Source organism: Salvelinus sp. IW2-2015, linkage group LG27 (genome assembly GCF_002910315.2).
Source record: "Salvelinus sp. IW2-2015 linkage group LG27, ASM291031v2, whole genome shotgun sequence".
NCBI lineage: Eukaryota > Metazoa > Chordata > Actinopteri > Salmoniformes > Salmonidae > Salvelinus > Salvelinus sp. IW2-2015.
In genome coordinates, this window is record NC_036867.1 from 34,014,875 (window position 1) to 34,031,719 (window position 16,845).

At 43.4% G+C, this 16,845-nt stretch overlaps 1 protein-coding gene and 1 non-coding gene across 13 annotated transcripts in view; one reads left to right on the forward strand and one right to left on the reverse strand.

Annotated features, from left to right (window-relative positions):
- The window catches only part of LOC111953763 (CLIP-associating protein 1-B), a 46,033-nt gene that overhangs the window by 26,416 nt on the left and 2,772 nt on the right, over window positions 1-16,845 (reverse strand). For 8 of the 12 annotated variants that reach the window (XM_070435489.1, XM_070435495.1, XM_070435493.1 and 5 more), the window contains exons 3-17: window positions 15,574-15,652; window positions 15,265-15,368; window positions 15,063-15,154; window positions 14,889-14,964; window positions 13,606-13,703; window positions 13,360-13,430; window positions 4,961-5,095; window positions 3,433-3,518; window positions 3,192-3,284; window positions 2,843-2,988; window positions 2,496-2,631; window positions 1,476-1,546; window positions 1,321-1,380; window positions 581-658; window positions 225-392 (exon numbers count right to left, since the gene is read on the reverse strand). In XM_070435489.1, the coding sequence (XP_070291590.1) occupies window positions 225-392; window positions 581-658; window positions 1,321-1,380; window positions 1,476-1,546; window positions 2,496-2,631; window positions 2,843-2,988; window positions 3,192-3,284; window positions 3,433-3,518; window positions 4,961-5,095; window positions 13,360-13,430; window positions 13,606-13,703; window positions 14,889-14,964; window positions 15,063-15,154; window positions 15,265-15,368; window positions 15,574-15,652 (1,493 nt within the window). Of the gene's footprint in view, window positions 1-224; window positions 393-580; window positions 659-1,320; window positions 1,381-1,475; window positions 1,547-2,495; window positions 2,632-2,842; window positions 2,989-3,191; window positions 3,285-3,432; window positions 3,519-4,960; window positions 5,096-5,979; window positions 6,282-11,663; window positions 11,755-11,777; window positions 11,864-13,359; window positions 13,431-13,605; window positions 13,704-14,888; window positions 14,965-15,062; window positions 15,155-15,264; window positions 15,369-15,573; window positions 15,653-16,313; window positions 16,461-16,845 lie in introns of those variants that run through there. The other 4 variants (XM_070435494.1, XM_070435499.1, XM_070435498.1 and 1 more) reach the window with 4 other exon arrangements.
- Window positions 16,004-16,133, forward strand: LOC111953981 (U4atac minor spliceosomal RNA). The gene has a single exon (XR_002875939.1). It is a non-coding gene; the product is annotated as a U4atac minor spliceosomal RNA (small nuclear RNA).

Genomic DNA, 16,845 nt, shown 5'->3' on the forward strand with positions numbered 1-16,845 from the left:
GACAGAGCACTACTCGAGAGACAGAGCACTACTCGAGAGACAGAGCACTACTCGAGGGACAGAGCACTACTCGAGGGACAGAGCACTACTCGAGAGACAGAGAGCGCAAGAGACAGAAAATGATAGAGAAAGACAGAGAGAGTGCCAAGTAAGCGAGACAAGGAGAGAAAGAAGGAGACAGGGAGACAGAGGAGGAGAAGGATAGAAAGGACGGAGTGTCTCACTTGAGGCTCTCCTGTGAGGAGGAGGAGGAGCGGTCTGAGGCAGGGAGGGACAGGATGCTGTCAGAACTCTTCATGTGGGACTGGAGAGCCTTCTGATAGGACGACTCTAGAGCCTGGAACAGCTGCTCCGCCTCCCGGCTGAAGTGGCCGTGGAACGTCCAGTAGCACCTGCACAACACAACAGAGAGGGCAAAGGCCCAGAGACAGTGAGACAGCCTGTCGTCAACGGGGCAATGTTTCCGGTTGGCAGATAAAATAGCAAACGTGGAGGAAAAGTTGTTACCGTGATGACAAACTCATATTTTCAAATAGAAACATGGTTCATGCACGTCCGACATAGTGCGAGAGTGACTTACTTCCTGGCCACTGATCTGGCCTCGGAGTCTGCATCATGGACTCCTTTCTTGATGGTCTCTGTCAGAACAGCTACACTCCTGTGAGGGATCAAGAAGAGTAGGAACACAAAGCTTCACTCTGTCTGCATGCAGCATCCCAATACCCTCCTCTCCACCAAAACCACCACAGCATAAAAAGCTACGGTTACGTCCCAAATGCCAACGCTTTTCCCTGTATAGTGCACTGCTTTCGACTAGGCCCCATGGGCACTGCTTTTGACCAGAGCCCTATGGCACCCTATTCCCTATATAGTGCACTGCTTTCGACCAGGGCCCATAGGGCTCTGGTCAAAAGTAGTGCCCATGGGGCCTAGTCGAAAGCAGTGCACTATACAGGGAATAGGGTGCCATTTGGGACGCAGTGTAAATCAATGAGAAGGCGACAAGAGAGCTCCCCTGACATCCCAGTCAGAGATTTGGTATCCCCACAATGGTGAAGCACAGTGTGCTTTAATGGGATAGATATCCCTCCCTGGCATTGCCATGGAAACTGCTGAGATGAGGAGGCACTCACTGACAACAACGTAGTTTCATGTTACCTGGACGGGCTCATCACAAACTCACTGGACAGTGGCTAGAAAAAAGGTTTACAGTACAGTAGCTATGTACAACACGGCAATACAATATTGAGTTGTTGAGGAGGGGGGACAATTCTAAGTATGAGTTCATAGGCCTGTCTAGTAGCCYCCATTAAAGCGTACCTCTCTAGAGAGCTGGTCTGCCACTCCTGCAGCAAGAGGTCCAAGAACTCAAAACAGCGCCTGGAAATAGAACAAGAAGACTGTTAGGGAAAACAAACAGACGCTCAGCTAGAGTGCGATTAGGGATAAGCCTTTGAGGCAATTTGTTTGTTTACCTTCTCACGGCCACAGATTTCGACTGGCAGCTGCTGGTCACGATAGGAATGAGACGAGGGTAGTGTGTATGCTGGATGACAGAGAGAGGACAGAAACATAGTCATCCTCGTGTCACTGGTCCAGTTTACACTCGTTCAGTTACTAGCTGTTCTAGTAGAGATTGAGTGAGGAACACACGAGGCATCTTTGGAGAACAATCGCAAGCAACGACCAACAATGAACGCCCACATCGGAATGCAGTGGAATGTCATTTGCAGCCCTCGGGTAGGAAAAATGTGAGTTCGTGTTCCAAACAAAGAAAGGCTAGCCACTCGACCATTTTGTCTGACTGACGCTCAACTCAACTACCCAGCTCAATTCAACTAAATTCAATTCAACTGGTGGGACTAATAACAYCKAGATAACACATGTAAAATAAACTGTGTATGTAAAATGTATATAGGTTCAGAACTTTGGTGAAATAGCAGAGTTACAAATATATGGCAAATAGAAATCAAACTGGATGYACATCAGAAATAGACGGGAGAGGTGTAGGTTAGAGGGAAGGCCAGGACTAAAAACAAAACAAAATATAACTATTGTAAAATAGATTGTGTCTGTAAAATGTATATAGTATGTATAAGCTGGAAGTAGAAGCATATGTGTTATTGTTTATTAGTTTACTCCAATTAGGGGAGGGGTAATAGGGTTTGTGGGAAATAATAAAGGAAAATATATTTTTAAAAGATATGTATATATAAATGTAGGTGTATTTGTATGTATATGTCTGTGTATATGTATGTGTATATATATATATATATATATATATATATATATATATATATATGTGGGTATGTGTATGTATGTATAATATAAAAATATATATACTTATCCAACAAATATATGGGGATTGGAAATGATGCAGACAATTACATTGATGGAAGCTACAATCTATCTGCAATATTACAGCTGATTTACCCCCTAAAAAAGATATATATAATTATAATCTACTCATTTCAAATATAAATAACTTCACTCACTCTGATGATGAGTCGTATGACGGTGATGCCGGATGTGGCCATGACCTTGGCCGAGTTAGAGACCAGGGTTAGGAGAGTGGGCATGATGGACTCAGCACAATGATCAAACTTGTTCCCCAGGATGTAGGACAGGTGGCTGCGGGATAGAGGGACCATATGGACACAGAGTTATTATGAATACTATCTGATTTTGTACTGATGGGGCTGTACAATAAAGTGTGTGGGGGGGGGGAAACATTCTTTGTCATTTCAGTTTGTATAACGTAGTAACAGTATGGCTTCGGTAACGTTAAATAAAGCGTGTTCGATTTGAATTGAAACCGTGAGTAAGAGGATAGGACCCTTACCCCAGAGTGATACAGGCCTCTCTGACCACCTGAGAGCGCAGGTCTTTAGAGGACATCTTGAAGGCTGCCTCCGTGAGACGCAGCTGCTGGGAGAAACCGTCAAAGTCCACCGCTCCCGCCAGGAGCAGAGAACGCATCTTCTTCAACTAGAGAAGAAGAAGACCATCAATCAACGTCACACTTCCAATCAAATGATAGACGTGGCCACTTAATAGAAACAGCCACTTAATGGTCAGTGGCTACAATCCAAAATCCACACTCAGAATGCATGGCCAATACATTGCGTCAAGTGGTACGCTAGCGTGGATACTGGAAGGTAGCCAGTGTGATGAAGTCATCAGGAGGTTACCGCAGTGACTCTGTGCTCCCAGTCTCGTTTGTCGTCGGCCAGCACCTCTCTGATCTTGGTCATGGCGTCCTCCATTTCCCTGTTAGAGAAAAGCTGAGAGGAGGAGGAGAGAAGAAGAACCACTTAAGAGGAAGCACATTCCTAATGGGTTTAATATACGACTTGTAACATAGGGCCTCACGTTCCCAAGCGAGGATAGCGCYGAATGAGTTTTGATTTTGTTATGAGAGCGAACACGTACTTGCATAGCGGGAACTTCCTCGAAGGCACGGATGAAGTCCTCCTCATCCACAGCCCCTGCAGCAGCCGCACTAGGACCATCTCTCCCTGATATAAGCAGAGGAGCACAAGGTCGAATTGTTAACTTTACCAGCTATTCTAGTGGGCTATTATTCACACAAATATGAATCTTGGATTGGCTGCAGCCTTATGGGGTTCACGCGGGGCATATCCCGCTCAATTCTCATTATCCCATGTTTCTATCAATCTGTATTCCGTTTCTCTCTGTGTTCTGGTTCCATTACATCATCACATAATCCTCACCATCTGCACTGCCCCAAGGGTACAGATAGACACGAGACAGCTCCACAGTGACTGGGTTATAGAGACACTATCTCTGTTATATGGCACTAGACAGTTCCACAGTGACTGGGTATAGAGACACTATCTCTGTTTATAGACACTAGACAGCTCCACAGTGACTGGGTTATAGAGACACTATCTCTGTTATAGACACTAGACAGCTCCACAGTGACTGGGTTATAGAGACACTATCTCTGTTATAGACACTAGACAGCTCCACAGTGACTGGGTTATAGAGACACTATCTCTGTTATAGACACTAGACAGCTCCACAGTGACTGGGTTATAGAGACACTATCTCTGTTATAGGCACTAGACAGTCCACAGTGACTGGGTTATAGAGACACTATCTCTGTTATAGACACTAACAGCTCCACAGTGACTGGGTATAGAGACACTATCTCTGTTATAGACACTAGACAGCTCCACAGTGCCTGGGTTATAGAGACACTATCTCTGTTATAGCACTAGACAGCTCACAGTGACTGGGTTAGAGACATATCTCTGTTATAGACACTAGACAGCTCCACAGTGACTGGGTTATAGAGACACTACTTCTGTTATAGACACTAGACAGCTCCACAGTGACCGGGTTATAGAGACACTATCTCTGTTATAGACACTAGACAGCTCCACGAGTGACTGGGTTATAGAGACAATCCACACCTGTTAATAAGACACTAGAACTAGCTCCAACAGTGAATTATCTTCCATACAAATCCTGGACAGAGGTCATTGTTCAGGGCTCTACYTTGACCTTTTTTACAAGGAGCACGTACACGCCTAAGATGAAAAAATGTAGGCGCACACAAAGAAATGTAGGAGCACAATGAAAAGTACTTGAGATATTAAAGCTAGATTCGTTCATTTTTCTAGGTGCACTGGTGCTCCTAAATTAAAATTCCATGTGAATATGTGAGTAAACTGCTGAGCCCTGTTATTACCCATTGCCAAATAAAGGCTTTTCTAGATAATCCGGTCATCATAATGTCTAAAAGGCATAAGAATTGCACGCACACAGACAGACGCACACAGAAACACACAAGGATTCTTGAGGAAGCAAATGAACGGAATACTGTGGTAGGAGAAAGAACAAATCACAATTTGACAATGTTAAAAATACACATGGCTCGTCGTTCCATCACTAACACACTCTCTGCTGGTGCGAACAGGAAGGGGCGTCTCACCTGTTGATTTGGTGCTGGAAGCAGAGCTGGGCCTACGGAACGACCCCATGCTCACTGTCTTCTTCCCTGACGACGGGCCCTTAGAAGAGGAGGACCGCCCCCCGTCCACCGAATCATCATCTTCAAAGTTCTTATCTGGGAGGGAAGGCAAAACAGAGAATTCAAGTTATTTCCACTCTGGCACAATTTGAATGCTGACTGTACGAAACAAACAAAGAATGTTTTATATCAGCGCCATGTGCTCAATCCCACCCCCTCCTACAACAATAACGCATTTCAGCGGCAGCCTGCATGACCTTTTGGCATGACCTTTACACAAACACACACACACACTGGGGGGAGGGGTCATCAGAGTACATTCTGTAGACAATTGTCTAGGTCTGATTCCGGTAACCGGTGGTTGCGCCCCCTTGCTGTGGAAGTGAAGTGACTACCCCCTCCCAACGGTGGTGAACTGAACATGTCAGTCCCGGTCGGTCGGCCCGGAGGGAGCAGTGTAATCTGCCAGAGCAGCGATCGATGAAACACAACCCCGTGCATTATTCAGAGGTCCACACAACGCACACCAACGCATCCCYTCAGTTATGTGTCGTCTACCTCACATTGTTCCTCTCCCCATTGCAATATTAAAATGAGGTACACTGTCCATATCACAACGAGGAGAACGCCTAATAAACCAGCCTCGTATAAAACCRCGCTCTGAGCATACCGCTGTCATCAATACCAGTTGTGATAAGGGTAGCTCATACAATCCAGACATTGTTACTGATAGCCTTCAGAATGTCTGAGCCATCAGACTTCATTGTGCGTACTTTGTACCCAGCTGTCCTCTCCTGTCTGTTACTCTTCAACTGTCTGTCCCCAATCTCTCAATCTTCATCTTAGTGACAGGTGACTCCCTCCCACACTCTTGACCTGACCCACATTCCTCCACGGCGCTCATTAATATTAATACAATGGGTCTCTCCTCTACCTCCACCCCCCACCACGTGTCAAGAAGAAAGAGAAGCAGAGCTTACAGGCACAGATCTTCCTGCAGACGAGTTTCCTCAGCATGTCGACAGACAGTCCAGTCCAGACCCCCTCCTCATAGTCTCCCGTCTCCACAGGTTTCCCAGCTAGCTCCCTCGCTGCAGGCAGCTAGCAGTGACAGCTACACTCTCACCTCTCTGGTGCGTGAGCACCCGTGGCTCAGGTTTTGGCTGCCCTCCTGCTGCACAGTTCACACTCTCTCCCACTAACACACAAGCGCTTGCTGTGCTGTGATTCTAGGTGTCCCCCCCTACTGAGCAGTGAGCCAGCCCGTAGAGCAGTGATGACAGAGAAAGCAGATGGGCAGCTCCACCTCCCACGGGGAGGGGGAGAGGAGGCAAGGACACACCCTCTCTATCACCATGATATGACACCCAGCCTGGGAGTGGGAGGAGCCAGACAGAAACTGATGAGCCATGAATTCAATCTTAACAGGTCAGTGAGCCTAGCGCCATCACTGGAGAGTGATGAGAGAGACATGAGGGAATATCACACTCCATCTACAGGTGGCTATTCTCTGTCCTTCAAGATCATTTTCCTTAACAGATGTGCAATTTGTCAGCAGACAGCTGAGCAAAATGGAGGGAAATCCATGGCTGAAGGATGGGCTGAATGCAAATGCTAGAGTATAGTTTAGGTTCAGGATTTGCATTGTAAATAAAGACTGCGTTTTCTTCTGGAAAAAAAAAGGGCCTTAGTTGGTGGGAGTGGCCATGGGAGTGGCCATGGGAGTGGCCAATGGTTCGGTCACAGTCCAACAGCTTCAGAAGCTGTTTTAAAGCAAATTGACATTTTTTTGCCATGGCTTATGCTATCTGAGTGACTCAAACGTTATAACAAAATCAATGGGGGCACATGCCATGACAAAAAAATACTCCTGAATGCATCTTTTTGAGAATTGTATATTTTCCTTGACTGTCTKGCTTTTATTTTGGTGATTGTTCGTTTTTATTCCTTTAAGTTTACACTGAAAACGTTTTTAAATCCGAAGAAATCCGCCCAATACTTTTCTATGCAGATAAACCCTGGACTCTGTGTGAGCAATGGCAGTACAACTGATCTGAATGCAAAACACCCTGTCTCGTTAAAGCTACGAAGAACATAGACAACAATTTTAGACACATGTATAATGCAGCAATGTCACGCAAACCAGACGTTCCCTAATTCCTCCACTAGATGGCAGTGCCCCCTGATAAACGCACCAGTTGTTGTCTGAGAAGAGAGCAACAAAAGCTTCAACCTGAAAGTGATACTGTGGAATTCAACCTACAGTACTTCTGAGGAAAAGGCTCCATTATTCTCCACAGTACCTGAGGACACCGACTATCAACACACAGCTAGCTCTTCCTCTTCACCATCCGATACCTTGAACACAAACCAGCCATTCTCTCACAGAGAAACTTTCTCACCGGGGAACGAGCTACTCAAGTACCGGACAACACAGGAGCAGCACAATTCAACAGTCCCATTCGTTTCAAACATGAACGCAATTTCTGCAAGAAAATCCATACATTTCAGTAGTCATTTCTCACAATCATCGAGACAAATAGGAGTGAAACGAAGCCAGCATCAAAACAATCCATCCGGTGTGGCCTGAATGAATGAATGTTGAATAGGCCTACATGTGCACATAACCAATCCCATACATACGGGCACTCTCTTCACTCTGGTTAGATCTCCATTATTATGAAAGAAAAGCAATGTAAATTCAAATTTTCATTTTAAAAAAAWTATAAAGTTAGAGTGGAAGAGGTGAACAAATTGTTGCTGGCCATTAATAATGAGAAACCACTTGGTATTGACAATTTAGATGGAAAACTACTSAGGATGGTAGCGGGAATATGTTGCAGCTCCTATTTCTCATAACTTCAATCTGAGCTTGGGAGAAAAAAAAATCCTCAGACCCGGAGGGAAGCTAAAGTCATTCTTCTTCCCAAGAATGGTAAACCACTCTTTCCTGGTTCTAACAGCAAACCAATTTCATTATTGACCATAATCTGTTAGCGGTTAAAACGTATGTGTTATGGCTTTACACTCTCTGCTTTTGATCAAGGATATGGCAATCTAATAGAACACAGAGGGTTTTTTGAATGGAAGCCTCTCTAATCTAATACATGTAAACTGTGGACTTCTGCAAAGGAGCTGTCTTGGCCTGTTACTGTTTTCTATTTTTACTAATGATTTACCACTAGCCTTAAACAAGCTAGTGAAATCACTGCAACTCTAAACAAAGAGTTGAAGTTAGTTTCAGAATGGGTGGCCAACAATAAACTAGTTCTGAATATATCTAAGAGCATAGTATTTCAGTACAAATCATTCCTTAAGCTCTAGATCAGGGGTCTCCACACCTTTTCTAACATGAGAGCCACTCGAAAAATATGAAACGTCACGAGCTACAAAAACGTTTTCCTCTCCCCTGCAACTCTTCCCCGTTCCTTACTCTACAAGAGAAAGTAGCGGACTGTTTTCTGACAATATACCTGGTAAAATAATGGTTAATAAACCACTCTAAAGGGGGGCTCTATAAAAATGGGATTTTCATTTGTGTTCTTCCTGGTTTTAGAATTATTWWTTTTTTTCACTCTCAAAAATACAAGTGTTCATAGAGAAACAATGGAATTGGATGTTCTGAGTCAATGTCATTGGTTTAATCACATCAGAAGGCAAAAAAAAATTGGTCGGGAAGAAAACAAACAAATATTTCCCCTTTAATTGCACATCTAGCGAGTGACATGTGACGGTTCTGCACTGCTGCTTTTCATTTCATGTAAAAGTTTGAAAATAACAAATAATAGATACAAATGATATACTTCCTCGTGATATACTTCTGGCAGGTAAGCCTACTTTGCATATAACATTTAATTGAGATGGTTTTGGGGAAAGCCATTTCTGTCAACCCACAAGACGGTCATCACACCAACTGGCTACACACGGAGTGATAGACAAATGCACCACACAGAGAGATGGGCAATATTGCTGGACCTTAATTGGCCGATATTGTGTTAAGTTTCCATTTTTAAGCCAATAGCGGCTAACCAGGGGTGGGATAAATGTCAATGTTGCGTTGATTAGATAGTAGCTGGGAGCTTGCGCTGTCTGATACTTGRGAGATTTGTTAAATGACAGGTTGCAGTGGAACACATGYAAATTACATGTACTTTCAGAATTGTTTGGCAAGCTACTCATCGGTGGCCTGGAGATCATCCTGTCAGAGACCCCTGCTGTAGACCTAAGCTGGATCTGGTTATGAAAAATGTGGCTTTAGAACAAGTTGAGGAAACCTAACTTCTTGGTGTCACCTTAGACTGTAAACTGTCAGGACCAGGTTACAACAAATGATCAAACAAGTCCTACAGGCTCGATTCGATGGTATCTTGACTTCTGCCCGGTAATARGGGCAGGTGCTGCAAAGAAAGACATGATAAAGCTACAGCTGGCCCCAGAACAAAGCAGCACGTCTTGTCCCGCAATGTTCCACGAGCGCTAATGTCAACAGCATGTTGACCGTTCCTGGCTCAAAGTAGAGAAGAACATTTTCTGCATCACTTAACGTTTTTGCAACTCCAAACTGTCTAATCAATCAACTAACACACAGCTCTGACAGACATTCATACTCCACAAGGCAAGCGACTAAAAGTATCTTCTTAGTCCCTAAAGCCCAAAACAAATTCAAGGCAAAGCACCCTAACATATAGGAGCCATGACACTGTAGCATGGAACTCCATGCCATCTCAAATCACTGAAGCAAGCAGAAAAAGTCGCTTTTTTATAACAAATAAAACAGCAGTCCACAGCGCCTCTGACCTAAATAGCTGTAGCATCTCCCTCGCAAGCACTTTTGGTGTTTGGATTAAAGTTAAAGCTAGGATGTGCCCTTAGTGTCAAGATAAGAGTGCACGCTCAGAGAAAGCATTTGTAAGCAAGGCCTCGGTAGAGTAAGAATGTACTGCTCCAAACGACATGATAGTCTGGTCAGCTTACTGATGTTAGTCAGTAGAGCAAAGRTTTATGAAAGTGTATTATTATTTTGGGTGTGGCTGGTGGATGCTACTGGGTGTGAGTGTGGCGCCGAAATGAAAATGGACATGCAAAACAAGTTTATGAGAACAGGAGGAAACTCCATAAAAGAACCGGAGGAAACTCCCAAAATCAGGGGACTTTGTTAATTTGACGAATAAGTCCAAAGGCCACGCACTAAACCTTAGCTAAGCCTTTACGGGCGGTAGACGAACAGGGCAAATGTTTGGTTTAGTTCATTTCGATGCACTAGACAAGGCGAATGAGGTAGATGAAGCKCGTCTGATGGCAATGACACCTCTGTTCAATTTATTGAACAGAGTGAAGGGATGGAGCTCTTAAAAAGTCCACATATGTAGCTAATTTCAAGGATTCAATTGAKAYTTTAGCTGYAGAAKARTCCAACACGGTTGCTGAGGCGAAYGATTCAATTGAAGCCTTTAACGGGGAGGAAACTCCATCTGTAGCTCATTTAAGAGCTGAACGGCACAGTTGCTGAGGTAAAAACTGTGGTTGAAGCCTTAGCTGGAGGAATTGTAGCGCTTCCATTGCAATTGCATTCAGTAGAATCTATGAATCGCGTTACTATTATGAATAGCATTGACTTCAAAATGGGAGAACCAAGGACACGGGTGGRTCCTACTGTTGTGAGATTGTCGCTAGTGTTTGCAGAACAACTGGTTCTGAGAGATGAGGATCAGGACCTGCAATTGRAACAGTAAGAAACTGTAACAAAATGAATGAATGTAGCGTAGCCCTTATTATTGCATGCATTGCTAAGGCCTAACAATATGAAAGTGTGTATTCTTAATATAAATGTATGTACTTCATGTTTATTAATGCTATGTATTGTAATGTTTTAATGTATTTGAATTGATTTAGTTCTGTACCCGTCTATTAATGTTATGTAATATGTTGTTTCATGTAGTTCTGTAGTTCAGTGTAATTGTCTATTAATGTTATGTAATATGTCATGTTTTACGTTTTGTGTGGTCCCCAGGAAGAGTAGCTGCAGGTTTGCCTGTAGCTAATTGGGGAGCCTAATAAAATACAAAAAATACTAAATACTATGAAAGCACTAGCTAGCTGTAACTCTACCCTACAGACAGAAGGCACCTCTGCCAGTCATTCAGTGCCCKCAATTCATAATTTGTGTGTCACAAGTGCACTGGGCAGAGGGCTATTCACAGACCACAGTGGGCACCTTAATTGACTGGCTACTGGCAACAAGGAAGTGATGAGGAAGGAGACAMAAGTAACATTCAGTKCTCCTCTCTTTCTTCTGACCAAGACACGTGTCCAAGTTCTCCAAAGGGGAGGAATATGAGCTAAATGAACCAGGCCTAATTTTCCTTGTATCMAACATCATCTTAGTATAATGTTTCAACAATGTCAAACACAGTAACATAAATAGCCCAAACCATTTCCTTTAGAAGAAATGAAAGAAAGAGAAACATCCTGTATGAAATCTCCTGCGGTTCTCACCAACATTGCTTCCTTTCATTTACCTACGGAGGCCACCGGTAAACACAATACGCATAGTCATAACATAACATAGGCTAACATAGGATAATCCCAAGGCAAACACGACTACAGCTAATCTACCCACGCAGTAGCTATAAAAGGCCTTTGTAGAGAGAAAAGAGATCCATACCTTCTCCTGTGGTCATAGCAGGGTTGTTGATTCCACACACTAAACAGAGCTAAGTAGCAGTGAGCAACAAGGACAAACACTGCCGTCTGTCTCTGCTCTATTGTGTCTACCTACCGTACTCCAGGCTACTCCTTCCCCTCCCCTTTAGCTAGGTCTTGTGACCGCACGGACGACAAAACGATACCACTCTCTTCTCCAAAATAAGAGCCTGCAGRAGAGTCCCTTGTGTTGCTACCTCTTCCTAGGCTCGGTCTCTCCCTGTCCCTTCGCCAGCCCAGATTCAAATCCAGTATTAATTAGTGCACGCCATAAAAAAAAATGAAAATGAGTGTTTCTCATTGGACAAATTCAGATGTAATACCTCCCCGTTTTCAATCGGGTTGGTACCAAATGAATAGGACACAGGATTCCTGGGCAGAGAGAGAGGTTCTTTCCACTTGCCTGGACAGTTGACATTCATGAGCTGTCAGCTGCACAGGAGAGGCAGCCCTTTGAAGTATCTGGTGTGGTAAAGAGGCAAGGCCAAGGCATTGCCTTTATGCCTGGTTAACCTTCGAGCCGCACAGGGGGAGAAAAAACTGTGTTGACAGCAAAGGGTTTTCCCCTTTCTTTGGCCCACTAGGTGACTAGAAAACGCCAATAAGATAGATGTCAGTCGATGACGTCAATGAGGCATTACCATAAAAGAACCAGCATGACACCTTGCTTTGGCCAATTTGCTCAGGTTTGATATGAAGTCGTTCAGCCTGCTAAATGAAAGCAGAGATTACAGAAGCTCTAGTCTAATCTCTACAGGGTGAACTCTGGTGATGAAAGTGAAGCCTCGTGACGACAGCAATTAGACCCTTTATGTCCCAGACTTAACAGGCCTGAGGAGACGAAAATGATACGGCCGAAGCAACAAAGAGACACAGCTCCGATATCAGTCGGTCCTGCCACAATACTGCTGCTTCAGGGCAAGGCCCTACCCTGTGCGCAGAATACCAYGAACATGTCCAATAGAGAGCAGCTGAAGGAGAATCTGACCCCCTGCCTGCAACACTGCATTTCTGCAGAGAGACGGCTCAATGCATACTAACTGTTCTCTTCTGAAAGAGCCTGCACACGGAACTGGTTTCTCTGTTGTTGGTTTTATGTCCAGCTCTGAGTGATCTGAGCCCAGGTTCTSTATCCACAAAGCGTCTCAGAGTAGGAGTGCTGATCTAGGATCAGGTCCCCACCTGTACATACATCTCATCTTAATTTGACCAGTTTCTCACAGCAGGAAAATAATCCCGCAGCAACAGGAAATGTGAATTACTATGTGCATTATCAWTAATAGACATGTTTGTAGGGGTTGATGACCAACTTTAGAAGCCTTTTTAAACCTCAAATACACGACAAGTTGCATTTCATGCTGGGCAGGACAGTTCTCTGCAACATCAGTGATCAAATGAAGATAGCAGCTGTGTATAATTTGATGCACTGTGATCTAAAAGCCAAAACTGATCCTAGATCAGCAATCATACTCTGAGATGCTTTATTGATACGGGCCCAGATTGGATAGGAGATCCCCATCAACTCCATAAGCATAGTCATAATCCCAGACCAGAACGTTTCAATATAACAAAGCTCAATGGAAAGGGATGAATGTTTCAATGTGTTGTTGGACAGAGAGAAAGTACAACAGTGGGAGCAAAGGAAGTACTGTGCTTACCTGAGACAGGGGACAGGATCATGTTCCCCGATCTTTGAACTTCATCAAATTTACTGAAAATGACATTCAACCTGGAAAGACAAAAGACAGTATATTGTTTTAAAGGCATCATCATACATTTATGACGAGGCTCAAGCCTAAAAGCAGACAGTCAGGCTCCCTAGTGATACCAGAGAACTGGGTCATGGGGATTGCACTCCCAACAGAAAGCCTTGGTATCAGAAACACAACAGAGGATGATGGTACCGTGACTGTGGTAGTCCCTTTTTCCCCAGGTCCATCCGCACCCTCTCCCCGACGTGTCTGTAGATTTCAACAAGACAGTTCATGGCCCCGTCTCGCACCTGTGTGTCAGGAAATAAAACAGGAGACATTTCACACGGCTTCACTCATCTGTCTGCCCACTAACCGCTTGACTCTGCGAACATAATCATTTGTCTGTATTGAACATAAAATGAGATGTAAAAAAGACAGAAATCCTCTCTTGTTGACTGTAATAGTCAATATAGTTGCGCATATGAAACGGACAATGATAAAAGATGGCTGGCACTATATCAGTACAGGAAGAGAGGTCGATGGACACAGCTTCCTGTTCCCGACAGGAAGTGGGAAATGCTGTTGAAGTGCGTGATGACCGGAGATAGAGCAAAGCCTTTTGAAAAAGTCTACAAAACAGGCTAATTGCAAGGAATAAACAGACAGGAAAATACTGAAGTCTGATAAGTTCACATGGAATCTGTAACACTGTTGGTCAACCACCAGAGAGTTCTAAAACACCAATAATGCTGTTGTCAAAGCTAAAATCCAGTTTAACACCACAATGTATACAAAACAAAAATATAAACGCAACATGTACAGTGTTGGTCCCATGTTTCATGAGCTGAAATAAAATATCGCTGAATTTTTCCAAATGCACAAAAAGCATATTTCTCTCAAATTGTGTGCACAAATTGGTTTACATCCCTGTTAATAAAAAGACACGCTAAAATGTGCACTTTTGTCACACAACACAATGCAACGGATGCCTCAAGTTTTTAGGGAGGCGTGCAATTGGCATGCTGACTGCAGGAATGTCCACCAGAGCTGTTGCCAGAGAATTAAAATGTTAATTTCTCTACCATAAGCCACCTCAAACATCATTTTAGAGAATTTGGGAGTACGTCCAACCGGCCTCACAACCGCAGACCARGTGTAACCACGCCAGCCCAGGAACTCCATATCCGGCTTCTTCACCTGCGGGATCYTCTGAGGAGTATTTCTCTCAGTAATAAAGTCCTTTTGTGGGGAAAAACTCATTCTGATTGGCTGGGCCTGGCTCCCAAGTGGGTGAGCCTACTGCCTCCCAGGCTCACCCATGGCTGAACCCCTGCCCAGTCATGTGAAATCCATAGATGAGGGCCTAATTCATTTATTTCAATAGATTGATTTCCTTATATGAACTGTAACTCAGTAAAATCGTTAAAAGTGTTCTGTTTATATTRATATTTTTGTTCAGTATAATTTAATAGTCTAAAATAATGTAACTATACCTGGCTTGTAGGGTCTCCTAAAAGATTACATATGTGGGGGACAATTTTGCTGAGGGTCAAGCCTTGAGCTCCATATCTGTAAGGAGAAGAATTTTTTTAAAGCACACAAAGAATGTGTAAGACAAAACAGATGAAATAGTAAGTTTAAACCATTCCTGGCTATTATGAACTTACACATTTAACGTGGCGATAAGGCAAATGCAGACACTCTCCCTGGTCCTGTTGTTCTTGTGTTTGAATCCTCCTAACATTCGGTCCCATACATACTGCAAATAAATACAAATAAAAACATTTATTGTAATCCGTTTTTTAAATAATTAAACGTTTATTTTCTATACTAACACGTAGGTGAGTCTACAGTGCGTGCTGACATGACCTGTGGGTTAGCAGCTTGGTCCATGATCTTTAGTAGAAGAGCTTGGTCCTGGTCTCTGACTTGGTCCTTTGAGTCGCCTAGTCGATCTATCAAACTCGGCAAAACTAACGGGAGGAAGAAGGCAAGGACAAAGACATGAATTATGTGACAACAACTCAAGGTGACAAGGACACAAGCATTTCGCTACACTTGCATTAACATCTGCTAACCATGTGTATGTGACCAATATATTTTTTTTGATTTTGACTCAAGAAAACCATGAATCATAAAAATTTGTTGTAATGCATACAATTGCCAGGGATAGCTTACCAGTTCCAATCTGTGTCCTAAACCGTTCCTGTAATCTTGTTACTAAAGCTGAGAGTATGTCCATTCCCAACAAAGCCACCTAAGAATGAAGATCAAAATAAAAAATGTAAATACTAACATTTTTATCTAAATAACATAGGCTATTCAACAAAAMCATAAATGTTCGACATTTTGAGAAAGAATGCATAACATAAGAAAAGAATCCTTTGAAATACAAGATATGTTGCAAAGGATTGTGGGTAATGTGAAAAATCTTGCTTTTGTTCCCTTTATTAAATGTTTAAAAGCAAAGGAAGCCCTCAAACACAAATAATATATATTGTAACAACCTACTGATGCTGCTGTAGGACTACAGTAGAAAATAAAATATTAACCATGTCGGAAACCACTTTGAGATTTGATTAGGTCTTGGCTGGCACTAAGAAAGGTATCCTTCCTTGTCTTGGGGTGGTATGGGACACTCAATGAACGTGTAGTGAGAGTATCCCTGCTAACGCCATTATCAACACCTTCGCATCACCTGAGCTTCTTGCTTGGGCTATGGTGCAATTTTTGGAACCTCAGGGTTTTATATTTGTAGAAAGAGAACCATTTTGCAACAGTTTCCTGCTGTCTAATGTCCCCTAGTGGATAAGTTCACATTGCACATACAACATTATTGCCTGTTGTAAATAGCTGTAATTGACATTTTAAAAAAGGTGCTGAAAACTATTCAGAAGTGACAGAAGACAAAAACACACCATTTCAGAACAGGTTGTCCGTCAACAGCTGTGTAGAGCTGTGAGCCTGCTGCAGTGCCCCCTCCCTCTGAAAGTCCTGCAGTGTTTGACTAGGCCTGCCTTCCTTTCCTTCTTCATCAACAGCTTTCAACCTACTCCCATCTGATGCTGAAACAAAAACACAGCACTTCCAGCGCTGATAGTAAAAACTAACTGGTCTTTACTAGTAGGGCAATGACAGAAGTAAGCYAAAAGAGAAAAATCAACTAAACCCTGATCATTCTTCACGTAGGGGTTTAGCCCATTCATTGATTCTTAGCCATTCATATGTGGCATTCTCCTCCCCTCTACTTGTGGGGGCCAGCCCAGGTAGATAGACACCAGACAAACTGGGTCTCATCTGGGGTAGCCTAATGATAGTTTGTAAAATAAGCTCACCACTATCYCCGTGGGAGTCCARGTCCCCATTACTGTACTGTTCTCTCGAAGTAATCACTCTGATTGGATGGGACACCGTTTCTAGAGCAGCACAGGGTGCAGCGTTCTGATTCGC